This window comes from Triturus cristatus, chromosome 3_1 (assembly GCF_964204655.1).
Source record: "Triturus cristatus chromosome 3_1, aTriCri1.1, whole genome shotgun sequence".
Classification (NCBI taxonomy): domain Eukaryota; kingdom Metazoa; phylum Chordata; class Amphibia; order Caudata; family Salamandridae; genus Triturus; species Triturus cristatus.
Genome location: NC_140583.1, coordinates 329,091,607 through 329,106,567, shown reverse-complemented (window position 1 = coordinate 329,106,567; position 14,961 = coordinate 329,091,607). Strand labels below are relative to the sequence as shown.

General features: G+C 43.3%; 1 protein-coding gene across 1 annotated transcript in view; it reads right to left on the bottom strand.

Annotated features, from left to right (window-relative positions):
* LOC146860199 (sodium/nucleoside cotransporter 2-like) overlaps window positions 1–14,961 on the bottom strand; it is a 347,088-nt gene that overhangs the window by 33,700 nt on the left and 298,427 nt on the right. Inside the window, exon 16 of the mRNA XM_085644040.1 lies at window positions 10,079–10,177. Coding sequence (XP_085500166.1) covers window positions 10,079–10,177 — 99 coding nt within the window. The remainder of the gene's footprint in view (window positions 1–10,078; window positions 10,178–14,961) is intronic.

Sequence of the window (14,961 nt, the reverse complement as noted above, 5' to 3'; positions counted from 1 at the left end):
TGATAGCAGATATGTGCAAACCAACAACCTCCTGATGTTACAAACCAACAACCTGCTGACTCCGTGATGTACACAATTGTGCAATCTACTCAGCAGTGCAGCCAGCACTGGAGAGTAGATGAAAAAATGTGTGTAAACACATGGGGCTGTATTATAGAAAGCGTACGCCTATTTGTTGTGCTCTTGGGGCACTTTAGTATTACGAAGGTGTTGCAGATGTTTGCTAAGCCCCTTCTATAATATAGATTGAGTCAGTGCTAAATGTGTGATCCCGAAGGCAATCGCCCTCATTTGCATTGGAGCATCACTCTGTATGTTGCCTTTGCACCTGCTTCATATTATAGAAGCAAAGAGACTGTCAGGAGGTGCACTGACTGTGTGCCACATAGACGTGCCGGACAGTTAGACAGTACCCCGCGAGTGCCTCTTTAATGGCTGGTAAGGGGGTCACAGCAGGGCCAGTCTGGGAACCAAAGCACACCAGAGAAAATGTCCAAACCTACTTCTGGTCCGTCCATCCATCCACCCGCCCATCCACCCACCCACTCATCCATCGATCCATCCATCCTCTCTTCTTCCCTCTCTAGCTTCTCGCTCTCTCTGATCTCTCCTGACCCCTCTCTCTCTCTCTTTCCTTCTGCACTCTTTCCCTCCTCTCTGTCTCTTTGCTCATGGCCTCACTGTGCCTGCTGCAGTAAACTCCTAGGAGCTCCTAGTTGTCTTCAGAAATCAGCCTCCATTTTTTAAAGTGACCAATGAGATAAACTGTCAGTCTGGCCTAGACTTCCCAGGTATCCCTCAGCAGGCAGATGCAGTCACTCACTGCACCTGCCTGCAAGGGGATTTCTTCCCCCCTTTGAATCTCAGGCCAAGTTGATGCCTGCATGGTGAAAAGCTGATTGGCAGCTTCAAAGATACAGTCTGTCTTTCACCAATGAGCTGTTTCAGTACAGGCGCAAGTCCACTCCTGCATCAGGAACTGTGCATTCACTGTAATAGGGCACACTCTCCAGGTCTCTCCCCAGAGCATCTAGTTAAAGAGGTACTGAGGCAGTGCACCCGACATTTAATACAGGGCAGTTTGTAGGTTAGTAATTAGTTGAACAAAGCCTTAAACAAAATTATTGACTTAGCTCACATGAGACCATTATTTGCTAGTGAGTCCACGATGCTGCAAATCAATTAACTAGACACTATTTATAACAGGTCGATTGGAATTGCACAAACGATCTTCAACCTCATTCTCCTATTCACCGTGTCCACTCTCCCCAATCAGCTTCAGTTGCAAACTACACTGCCTTGCCTTGTTTCGGGCTTATCTTCCAAGCCCCAGGTTCCTGCATCCACATGAAACTCCTTGAAGTATTCACTGGTTGAATGAGGAAAGGTATGCTAAAGGGTGAGGCAGGAAAGGGTTTCTAGTGGGTAGACACTTAGGGGAGGTATGCCAATAACGTTGTAGAAAATTCCTGCTCTGAACCTTGATTAAATATACCTAGGAAGTAATACTGTGATATATTTTGAATATTTGTTTTTTAGAATTATGTTAAAAGACAGGTAGTAAGGGAAGAAGCATGCATTTCAACATGAAGAGGTATAGGTTGGTGTAAGTATATATTTTTGGGCAGTTTTCTATAGCACAAACATGGCCCAAAGGCACGAGAGTGGTTCACATGGGCACCAGATTCTATAGCATAGGTAACGAGTAAGCAATTTATTTTACATTGATGCCAGAGCTTGAGAGGCAGCTCGGGGACTGGTAGTGTTGAATGAAGCACCGCGGGGCGCCCTTCTCAGCTCTCCTCCCAATCAGGTTAGGATCGAGTCTGGCCAGCTGGTGGTGGCTTGTGCGGTGTTATCCCAGTCCTGGAGGGGAACATGGAATGCAGGAGATGCTGCAGACATGCAGCTGACCACTGTACCGCACTCACTGTGGAAAGAAGGTAGGTTGCCCAGAGGGGCCACAACCTTTATAATACCATTATTTTATGTGGGGCTTTAAACTGTTATGGCTGATTGGAGATTAGTGCATGCATTGTTTGCCCTCCTTCTGGAACTGGCACTGAGTAAGCATAGGTCTTCCTCATTGTATCTTTAATGGGTTGATCTCTCCTACAGGCAGTAGAGTTCATCATGTCTGGGAACCGTTCTTGCAGGAGGCGAGTTATTTCTTCTTCTTTCTCGGAGGATGATGGACTGGTTCTGGTTAGGGTTATTAGGTCTCCGGAATTGCCTCAAGCTCAACCTGATACTCCTGCACTGCTGACTGCAGAAGAACTCCAATTTATGATACAGGTTGCAGCAGCTTCAGTTCTCAGGGAGAGAGACAAAAAGAGGGGTTCTAAACTGGGAACGGCTCAAGATACTTCCTCTTCAGACCACAATACACCTTCTACTTCGTCTAGGAAATTTACAAGAGATATTGGGACATATCAGGCATAACCTAGGGTTTCAGCATTTTCCTGGGCAAGATAATGAGGATGTGTAGTTTTCTCATTATGCCAAGTCACCAGGGGGCATATCAGCAACAACCGGCGATAATTATCGCTAAGCGCACTTAGCGCTAGGATAATTATCGCCGGCTAGCGTGGATTTTTATCACTGAGATAGCGTGCTATTAACAACGCTTATCTCAAAAGCGATAAAAATCCTAGCGCTAACTGCCAAACATGAGATTATCGCTGGAAACCCAGCGATAATCCCACGAAGTTTGGCGATTGCTTGCTGATGGGGCCTCACATACTTAGCCATGATATCCACCTTCCATAGGATATCATGGCTAAGTCAGTTTCAAAGCAGGCGTAAAGAAAGTAGCGATAACTGAGGTTATCGCTACTTTTCTTGTCGCTATGCTGCTTTGCGTGAGTCTTGATAATAGGAGAAATGTCGCTTAGCGACATTTCTCCCGTTATCCTGGGGAGGAACGCCCACTTTGCATCTCATCAGAGATGCAAAGATGGGTGTTCGGAATTCAGGCCCTAAGGCAAGGTTTCACGCGATAGCGTGACCTTGCTGATATAGCGATAAAATTATCACCGCTTTTCGGCCGAAAACGGCGATCCTTTTTTAGCGCCGCCTTGTAGATATGCCCCCAGATATTTCCATGCCTTTCCACTTTAAAGTTAAAGATCTGTTTTTTTAAGAATGGAGGGAGCCTGCTTGAACTTCTGTGCCTAGATTTCCGCAAAAACTCTACTCTGTGGAAGAAGATGCAATTAACTCTTTACCAGACTCTCTCAAAACTGACATGATTCTGGCAACTCTTACTGGGTGCACATCTCTTAATCCTGAAGATTATTCTCCTTTGGAGTTTACTGACAAGAAAGTGGAGAGTGCCATGAAAAGAGCATTTTCGGCACAAAATCTGTCCTCGAGATCCACCACTTATGCTGCATTTAGTGCACAGTCTTTGGTAACTAACTTTGAGGGATTGCCTACAGCAATTCAGGCTGGCATCAACTGTTCTGCTCTCTTGCTGGCGGCGGAGCAACAGGCCAAGTACATGGAGTATATATCCTCAGATATCCTTCGGGCATCCTCAGTTACGGTGGGTGCCTTAGTGGTGGTGAAACACAGTCTTTGGATGTGGAATTGGAAGACGGATCATGTAGAAAAAGCTTCTTTGTTTAAGATTCCAATTGATGGAAAAAAGATATGTGAAGAGAAAATTGAAAAAAATATTACAAAAGCTTTTAAAGATAGAAAGCACACTCTTCTTTATAGAGAAAGGCCTTCATTGCCCTCATTTTATCAAAAGCCTTGGGATTGGTCTTTCTGGTCTTCTACTTCCATGCGGGACTTCAAATCTTCTTCTCACAAAAAAGATTTCACCCACGGAAGAAGGATAGAAAGGATGATTTTCCTAATCAGCCTTTGTTAGAAATGGGGGTCCCTAGTTGGCACCTTGTCCAAGTAGGGACCCTTCCTTATAGTCAGGATGAGTAAAATACACACCTAAATTTGTCTGTGCTCACCCTCTGGTAGCTTGGCATAGAGCAGTCAGGCTAAACTACAGAGGTAATGTGTAAAGCATTTGTAAATAACCCATAGTAAAACAGTGAAAAAAACACAAACGGACACTTCACCAGTTTAGAACAATAACGTATCTTAATCTAAACCAAACAAGACCAACATGACAAAAAATCCAACATAGGAATATCAAACTATGACTTTTAAAAGGTAAAAGCAGCTCTGTCTATAGGAAACTATGGCTGCGTCACTTCAGCACTACCTGGGAGAGTCAAAATCACAAGCAAAAAGAGACGCAGGGAAGGTGATGCGTTGGTTCCTAACAAGCAAGGAAGGTGATGCATCGGCTCCTTGCTCCAGGGGAGGTGATGCGCCGGTTCCTTACTGCCACGCAGGGGAAGTGATGCATTGGTTCCTTACTGGAGAGGAGGTGATGAGTTGGTTTCTTACTGTCCGGGGAGGTGATGCGTCCATTTCTTACTTGTTGTAGATTCGGTGCTCAGCTGCGATGCGTAGAAAATACGGACGCGCTGGAGGCGATGCAGCGATGGCAAACCAGGTGCTGCGTCAATTTCTCCAGCCGCTGACTGGCGATACATTGCCTCTTCTTTCCGCCCAGCAGGGCCTGCGTCGGAGTCGGTGCAGTGATCTTTGACGTTGGAGATCAGCGCACTGGACTCGGCGCGCAGCACTTTCTCGCCACACTAGCAGGCGCTGCGATGTGCTGATTTTTGGGCCGCACAGGGCTGCAAATTGAGAATTTCTCCCGCAAGGCGGTGCTGCATTGGAAAATTCAGCCGCAAGGAGGGCGAAGAGTCAATTTCCTTCAGAACTTTAGTTCTTGGCAGCTTCCTATATTAGGAACTACCTCCAGAGGACCAGAACTGGAATATGCACCTCCTGGCGGGTCCGACCTCCCAGCAGTGGAGCTCCAGGAAGCTGTGGGTGAAGTCTTTGTGGCCGTGAGACTTTAGAACAGGAGGCAAGCACACACAAGCCCTTGGAGAATCTTCTCAAACAGGTTTCAAAGCAAAGTCCAGTCTTTGTTCTCTCCTTCGTGGAAGCAGCAACTGCAGGCCAGCCCATCAAAGCAACACACAGCTCTTCAGCTCTTCTTCCTTGGAAGAAGTTACTGTTAATTCCAGAAGTAATTTAACATTCTGGGGTTTTAGGTCTAATACTTATACTCCATTTTCTCTTTGTAGTCTTTATTGCAAAAGTCTCTGAGCTCAGTAAAATTCAGTTTTGTCCTCCCTGGTCCACCGTCACTACAGGAGGTGAAGACAGTATTGTGCAGAGCAGACACAGCCAATTCCTACTCCTCCCACCACTCTAAATGCAGAAAGGTCTATTCAGCCTAGCTATGAGTCACCCAGGAAAGGCAGGGCACACCTCAACCCCCCCCTTGTGCCTGTCTAGAGTGAATGCACATCCCCAGCTCCTGTCACTCCAAAACCAGACAGTGAATACACAAACAGGCAGAGGCACACAGAATCGTTAAACAAGAAAATGCACATTTTCTAAAAGTAGCATTTTCAAACACACAATTAAAAAAGACCTTGACTAAAAGATGTGTTATTAAATTCTGAGTTCAGAGAGCCTAACTCCAAATCTCTATTTTGGCCCAATGGAACGTTACGCTTGCAAAATATTACAAGGCAGCTCCAATGTTAACCTACGGGGCCGACAGCCTTTCATTACTGAAAAGCGAAATGCACAGTATTTCAGTATCAGGACATTCAATACACACCAGTACATGTCCTACCTTTTAACTCAGTAGTTTGTCAGGTTTTTCTTGCCCTGTGGGAAACCCTCTGCAAGGACCTAGCCCTAAGAATACTATTATTCTACATGATCCGCCATCAGTTGCAGTGGTAGTTGGAATCTGCAAACCTCCTGAAGGTAATTCCTCTTTCCTCTTTCCTTCCCATCATCATCACAATGGATGACAGTCTCCTAGCTTGGGGGTAGGGGTGTGGTCCCCAATGATTGCAGGGAATTTAGGCAATGGAACAGAGCCAGAAGTCCTCAAATTGGGATGGAGTTGGAGGCAATTAGTCTAGCTCTGAGGACTTTCTCCTGCAGAATATCAGATCAGGTGGTGATAGTCCATCCAGACAACATAATGACCAAAGCCTACCTGATCAAGCAGGTAGGGGGACACGATCTCCCTCTTTGGTAAATATTTTGGACAGGATGTTCTAGTGATCAGGGAAGATGATCTCCTCAATCTCTGCATTTCACTTAGCAGGGGGGTTTGAATGTTGTGGCAGACAATTCCCTGAGCAGAACTCTTCCTTCTTCAATGGATTTCTACCTTCATCCACACATCTTCTCTTGGATTGTCCAGAGAGGGGGAGTTTCACTAGTCCACCTTTTTGCCACCTGGTGAAAAGCTCTAGTGGACAGATACAGCTCCAAAGTGAAAGAAAACTAGGTTTGGGTGGAGGATGCTCTGACCTGCAGGTGGCTGCCAGGTTTTCTACTTGTTTTGCCCCCTTTTCCTCTGCTTCAGAGTTCTCTAAGGAGAGAGAAAGTTACAGTACTTCTGCTTGCTCCAGCATGGGCTTGCACATGTTGGTATCCCCTCCTGACATCGAAGTATTGGAGACCTCCAGTAGCTTTTCCTGTTTTTCAGCGGGATGTTCTTGTCATGTTCAGACTGACGGTTTGAAAACTGAGTGTCTGAGTCTCAGGTGGGACGGGGGAGTTACGGATTCTTTACTGGGTACTCTGCAGGCTTCTACATGTTCTTCCACTCTCAATGTAAACTGCAGTCACTGGAGTACTTTAGGTAAGTGGTGTTGATCTAGGGCTTTAGATCAATCTCAGGCTTATCTATTTCAGATTATGACTTTGTTACAAGATAGGGTGGCATTAGGTCTCCATATTTCCACTCTTAAGCTGCAATGAGCTGATGTAAATGTTTTTATGACATTCTGAGATAATCTTCGAGCCCCTTCCAGTCTGGTTCCTAGTTTTTTAAGACCCTGCTCAATCTCCATTCTCATTCTCCAAGTCAATTTACAGACAGTATCGGTGGCTCTGAAGGTTCCATCTTTCCAACCATTAACGGAGGTGGCTTTGAAGTTTCGTATGCTGAAAACTTTATTTTTATTGGCAATTACCATGGCTAGGTGACTGGATGAACTAGCTGCTCTTTCCTACAAACACCCTTTTTGCAAGATCTTTAAAGACAGAGTGATTTTGAAACCATTACCTTCCTTCTGTCCAAAGACAATTCTACTCGTGCAAAGTCCACTGCTGTAGCAGAAGTTTAGGGTGCTTCCATTTCTAAAATTTGCAGGGTGGCAACCTGGAGTTCCCCATCTACTTCAATTAGGTATTATCGCATTGTGCAAGAACTGGATTGAGATAATGCATCTATTACTTACCGGTAATTGCATTACTCTAAGTCCTTCCTCCCTTTCCTTACTTACATCTCTGCCTCCTGGATTGCCAGGCCAACTGCTTACAGAGGCATTCAATGTTTGTTACTAACAGGAGGATTAGGGGGGAGGGGTGCATTTATTTCTTCAGGGATGGTGTTAATTAGCTGTCTCAGGAGGCAGGGCTGCCTCTGTAAATAACAAATGAAAGCAAGAATGGCCTTAGAGCAGAGGTCTTCAATCTTTTTGATGCCGAAACCCCCTTCTCAAAAGTTTATAGGTGTAAGGACCCCCTCCTGACGAAAAATTCTAGAACCTGTTACTCATCATCAATAACAATAAACACCCTCAATTCCCATGGCAAATCAGTTTTACAGTGGGGAAATAATGTTGAAAATAGTGTATTCTGTAAGATTTTTAGGTCTTTCAATGCCAGGTAGCTAGGTAAAAATGAACGGGTAGCTTAAATGAAAAATAAATATAAAACATTGTTACTCAGTGGGAAATGCACAATAGTACATTATGAAACCATTATTAGTTAATGCACTGCTGCGGTCTGTGTGTAACCAGAGACCCGCAGAATTAAATCTTGGATGATGTAGTGACTTATGCATTTTTACTGCTAGAAGGTCACAGCTTGTGACAGAAAGCACTGTGAATATGTAAGTCATTATTTAAATCTTGCATTTTAGTAATACTCAGATTGCAAGCAATTGTTTGTTTTGTGTTTTTTACAAAACTATTGCTTCAACACCTCCTGGGGTAGTAAGCGCTATACAAATACAATTATAAGCACACACTTTACAGTTCAATTGTTATCTCTTTGCACTACCACTCAAAAAGAATAGCTCTTTGTCATCACAAATCTTTGAGTGATTTGATCAATTGAAACCAGTACCTGCTTCCAAGCAACCTTTATTAAAAATGTGCAGAATAACTTGTAGCTCACATTTGCATTTCTTTAAGGCAAGCTGTCAGTTAGCGGTCTGCTCGATTTCCGTGTCACAGCACGACACTCTTTGAATGACATTCCAGCTATCAGAATTAACCGTCCCAGGACGGTTGTCTTAATCAAAAAAATAGGAGAATGGCCATTTAAATGTGTTTGAGAGCGTTTTCCCTGCAGAAACCATCTTCATCACACGAAGGGTCATGCAACTGCACTTTATAAATATATTTAGCAAAATTATGCCTCAATGAGAGCAAGGAATAATAAATTAGAAGTTAATAGAGGTAAATCTTCAAAATAATCTGCAAACGTATTTAAAAGGAAATATAGATATTCTAGCAACAGATGTCAATAAGCCTTTCTAGTACAAAGGTTTTTTTATGCACAATAAAAAATAGAAAATTTAAAACCGCTTCTTAATACAAGAGCCCTTTACAGTATGCATTATAAACGTTGTTGTGTAAACTAGGTGACAAAATCAGGAAAAATGGCAAATGGTAAGGAAAGTTCGTGGCTGGGTGGTTTAGGCCTGTGACTTCCATCCCATTTTCATCTCGGACAGAATGGCTCCTCCAACCCCCAAGCCCAACTCGCACCTTCCCTTGTGGACGCAGTACATTAACAGGCTTGCTGGGCTCAATTAAGCGGGTACTTGCCCTCTCCCCCCCCCAGCAAGACCCATCCTCCTTCATCAGCTGGTGAGGAGTGTGCACAATAGGTTTGCTTCTCAGAGCAGCTCCCAGTGCGAGACTCTGTCTCGTACAACCGCCTGGAGCTGATGACATTCAACAATCCTTGCGTGCAGACAATAAGGCTGGGAATGCGCGCCCCCCTTCTCGTGACTCCACGCCCCCCTGGGGGTCGCGCCCCACAGATTGAAGACCGCTGGCTTAGAGTAATGTGATTACCCGTAACTAATAGATGCATTACACAAGGTCAAATTTCTTAGGTCGAGCATCCGAGACCTCCTGTATATACTTTAGTATATACTTATACGTGTATATACTTTGTGGGCTCTGGAGATCAGCCCTAGGACTTGTCTGCTTCCGCTTAGAGACTTTTTTTCTGTTCAACTGCCTCTATTTAACTGTCTTGAGAGAAAACGACCAGTAGAGGTCAGTAAAATACCAGATTCACTTTAGCATTCTCTATATTCCAGTCCACAGAAATTGTCTTCCACGAGCATGCGTAGACAATATAATTTTTTTCAAATCGTGTTTTTTCAGTGATATGACCACCAAAGGCCCTGATTTTCTATTATAAACAGAGCTTTGGACTATGCCATTTCCCGCTGAAAGGCAATATTTCTCTCCATGTGTTTCCATACCTGGCGTGTCACGCAATTTGTTGTTTACTTTCCCTCCATGTTAAAGAACAGTAGATGTTTCAGCACCCAGGCTAATGTGCTGCATAGCTAAATACATGTAAGGTCCCAAAGGCGAGACTGATTGCATTGCAAATGCTTGATTCTGTTTCTATTTTCTTTGTCACGGGGAGATTAAATGACTTGCCCAGTGGAACCGACGCTAGGACTCTTACCTGGTTCCCCATTTCCAAAGTCAGTAGCGCTGAACGCTAGGCCAAATGTTATGTCAAGCATTAGTAGAATATATATTGTATAAAGCAATTCGTTTTTTTCCCAAATAATGTGGATCTGCTGTATCTGTAATTCGGTTGTACAATGACTGATGTTAAACAGATGAACTGTATCATCCGTCAAATGAGGTGCTGAAGCAAGGGTGTACTGGATATTGATAAACAATAAACATACCTGCAATGCAAGCATTGACGAACGAGACACACGCCCCAGTCATGAGTGCGCGGAGCACAATTCTTGCAAAATCTCCTTTTCGTTTAGGAGCCATGCATGCTGAAAAAGATGGAAAAGATGAGACATTAAGCAGCTGTCAGCAACAGAAAACCAAACCCCTGTGCTTTGCTGTGTGCAGAACAACAATCTACTAAGGGACTCTTCCCGCTGTCTGCACAATCTAGGTCTCTGTGGTATATATAGAGAGTATTCTGTAACTCACTATGCCTTCTACCATCGTTAATGTGTTCATCTGTAGTGTGCGTTGTAGAGAGTTTACTCTGTTAGTAAATGTTCTACACCACACACAGGCAAATACCCTGCAAGCAGCAATGGGAAGAAGACCTCGATGTGGCCTTTGGAGGAAGGATGCTTTACTCTGACGTCACCGAGATACCACCACCAGCCACCTCACGAGCATTACACGACAGGGCCAGAGGTTGGCGCCGCATGTCATGTTTAGAGGCCTCCTGTCTCCTCTTCCCAGGATTCAGGGATTCCGCATGTCAGCAATGGATTTCTTGGGGTTTCCCTAGTGCTTGGTGTTTCTGAAAGGCGCAAGTTTCTCTAGTCCACTAAGGGGCACATGGATATCAGCACTGCATGCTTGCACTGCCACGCCGATGACTACCACCGTCCTCTAGGCACTTTCCAGTCTTCACTAAGTACCACCACCAGTGGACATCACAGGGGCATGGTACTGATGTTTAGGTCTGCGAGCACCAGCTCCATGTCACTGATGAATGCCCAAGGGACTAAGTAGACGCATTCTCATAATACAACTTTATTACATTAAGTGCAATCAAATATCTCTAAGAGCTGCACCACATGAACACTGCACAGGAAGCCTTTTACTAGACTGTTGGCTAATTTCTTTCTTCCATGTGTTACCTGAAGTGCACTGCAAAGTACAAGTGAACTGAAAAACAAAACTTACCCAAGTGACTGTATGTTATCAGATGTCGCGTGTCTACAGATGTTTTCTACTGAGAGGACTGGGGTGGACCATAGAATATTTATTGGGTCGGAAGACTGGGGTTAACTTCCCTTGGGTTGAGCGGGTAGCAAGACCACTGTCCACAACCCTGGTGAAACGTGGTCTCTTTTTCTCAGGCAAAATGCCAGTCTTGATCCTACAGTGTGCGTCTTTTGAAGCTGAACGTTCATTTTTTTTTATGACTTATTTGGTTACAGGAAGGGAAGTGTTTATCACAACCCTCAACTTCTTTTGCCCTAAGCCTCTGCAAGATAACTACTAACCAGTTTTTGTCTAGTGCAGCAGCAGAATCATGCAGTAAACAACCCAATGCTTCGCAAGTGTTCTTAGCACATTTTTATTTTCTTATATTATCAATAAGAGCTCCTAAATACCAGACCCTGGTATCTGGCTGTGTGTGTGCACTACCTTCCAGGTATTGGTCTTGTTTATTGTCCATGTATAGAAGGAATTCAATATGAAGCCTTCCAGTGAAAGCAAACCAGTCATAATCGTGGACCTTACAGCACCACACCAAGTCTGACGGCAGCTGAAGAAATTGGCTTAGTCCTCATAGGTCTTCAAAGACTTACAGAAAACAGGAAGACCCCTTGGTGCTACGGGGGATGTACCTGCAACTCCTAACTGCTCAAAAGGTGGTTGGTCACTAGTGTCAAGAAGTCCAAAAGAGCACTCTTGCCTCTGTCAGCTCTCTGTAGCAGTTAATCCCAAACCATGACTGCCAAAGATGAAGGAGTTCAAAGTCCCCCAGGTCCCCTGGACATACTGGACCACTCTTTATTGGTCTTAGCTACAACTTGGTTTAGCTTTTTATGTCTTGCCTGGAATGGGCAGACTTGATTTATTATTATTATATGTAATTTGTAAAGCACACGGCTACCCAAAACAAAAAATATTTCCCAGTGGCCAATAATTGCTGGGCAAATGGGGATAGGTCAGAGTTCTTTTCATCAGTGGGGTAATTCACTCTGTAAGCAAAGCTCTACAGGTTTCACGTTTCATGCATCAGATTCTGGCTCTCATGCCTTATTTACCATTATAAATTTGGAAGAACCAGAATGCAAAAAATGCAACAAAAAACTGTCCTGGCTGAGCAGCTCATGCATGTAATCGGTAAACATCAGAGCTGAGTGGAAGTGGAATCTATTATGGTGGTTTAGTTTTCTGCAAGTGGTAGCAGGAGGTGGGAGCATTCTTGCTGCTACCGGTTCTGTGTACAGAGAAGTTTCGTTAGTGCTCCACCTGTTTCCTTCCATGTTCCTCATATGATATCAGATCAACAATTTCACTTCATTATAAGGCTGAGACTCTCCTGTGCATCCAGACATGGATCTTTATTCAAGTCGATGCGATTTCTTACTCGAATGAATGAGGTCTGTTTTTTACAATTGGCGGTCTTTTATTATGTAAGTGTCAGACGTATACCGTAATTCCATAGTTAAGGCTAGTGAGAAGAGTAGATTTCAAAAAGGGACCTGATCTTGGTAGTCAGAGAGTGTGATAGACAGAGCAAGCGTATTTGAGAATATTGCTGTCATGAGCAACTACAATTCAAGACACAGAAGATGCTGTAAAACTTGAATAAATCACACATTCACCATCCATCCAGGACTCAAGTGACCTTCTCCCTTAGAAGAATGAGGAGGCCCAAATGTTAGGGTAGGGCACAAGGCTGGGCTTGAGACCATAAGCCACCGGGTCTGTTCTGCAGGTTCTCCTCCAATTGCCAATCCCTGACAACCAGTAGTCCAGTCCTTGTGTGTCACAGATGCCATGACGCCCAGGTGCCTGTGGTTCTGTTTACAGAAAGTCTGTGTTAGCATGATGACACTCCCAGGGTGGCATGGCCACAGACACTGAAATTGACTCTCCTCACCACTGGGCCCAGTAGAACCAGTACTGGCTCCAGCAAAGAAAGCTACATGCTTCAGTCGGAATTATGACTAATTCAATAATTTCTCTGTTTTTCTCGAAACAGACAATGGCACAGACTTGTGATTGTATTACATAGGTAAGATTCTCAAGACCAGGCATTTTAATATCCATTCATTTTAGTAAACTTTGAAATGGAAGGTGCACTAGAATTGAAGTCAAAATCCAAAGTTTAGGTCCAGCCTCTTTTTTTATTGATCAAAATTAATTGCATATGAATTAGAATCAGCCATCAGCCAATGCGTTTCGTTCCTGTCACAGAGGAACTTCATGAGGGCTTCAATAATCAAATTGCGTATTCACACAGATTTTCAAGAGAACCGTAGGGTCATCACCTGGATGGCCACCCGCAGATAAGGGTGTATATTCAAAGTAAATCCTAACTCAAAATCTGAGTCGCAGGGAATCCTGATGTGGGTAGAATCACCTGTTTCCTGGATACAGGAAACGGGCGATTCTACCCACATCAGAATTCCCCTATCTGCTGGTCGCCATCTTGGTGCTGACCCTACGGTTCTCTTGAAAATCTGTGTGAATAGGCTATTTGATTTTTGAAGCCCTGATGAAGTTCTTCTGTGACAGGAACGAAACGCATTGGCGGATGGCTGATTTTAATTCATATGCAACACATTTTGATTAATAAAAAGATGATGGACCTAAACTTTTGATTTTGACTTCAGTTCTGGTGCACCTTCCATTTCAAGGTTTATTTATCTTTCTGGTTCTCAGTGGCACCAAACGGCAGTAAGTGCTGGAAGAGGATTGCACAGGACAATACATAATTCAAATGATGGGGATTGAGGTGCAGAATTTATAGTCCACCGCTGGTAGTTTTGTGAATATCTATTCATTTTAGCACGGCTGCATCTAGCAACACATTTCCGAATTCTTTGGGCCAGTCAGGTCAATAAAGTGTTTGGGTTTCGCCCAAATTCAGCTTGGGCGGGTTCAGATACAGAGCCTTGTGTGATTCCATGTGCAGAACAAAAATATGCAATTTAGCTGTCTATGCTTCTCCAAGTGTTGTGGAATGTTTAAAAATGTGTTTCTTTCAGCACAACTGTGGTTTTCTCTGCACCTCAGTCAATAGAATGATACTTTGTGCATCACTACTTTGCACTGACTACAAGCAGGTAGTGAGGGAAAATGTAGATATAAAATCGACAGGTAATATAAGGGAGCAGACTTCAGGGAACAATAAATCCCAAGAACTGACCAGACTCAGAGACTCATTCGTTTAGTTCTGCTATGGGATTAGTATATTAGTATAGTTAAATAAATAAATAAATATTAAATATATATATATATATATATATATATATATATTTATTCACTGAAAAAACCATAGGTTTCACACATGTTATAGTTAGCAGGACATTTCACTCGTGAAAAACCAATGAAATTCCCCCGTTATAGTTAGAGCAGGCAACTATAACTCACGCGACCGCAATCCTCTGCTGATGACGTCAGATATTACATCACTGTATTTAGACACTTATTTACTCATGTCTTCTTCCATTAATTTTTAGCTATACATATATTACAAATATTTATTTTTCAGAAAGACACATATGTCATCAGTGATGTAATATCTGACGTCATCAGCAGAGGATTGCGGTCGCGTGAGTTATAGTTGCCTGCACTAACTATAACGGGGGAATTTCATTGGTTTTTCACAAGTGAAATGTCCTGCTAACTATAACATGTGTGAAACCTATGGTTTTTTCAGTGAATTTGCAAGGTTTTTTAAATGCTAATTCCTAACTATAACGTGTGTGAAACCTATGGTTTTTTCAGTGAATTTCAAAGGTTTTTTAAATGTAAATTTTTTTTGGAGATTTTTGTTAAAAAATAATATCCAACCTATGTATAAAATAATATATGTACTATATCCTGCATTATGGAATGGTTAATT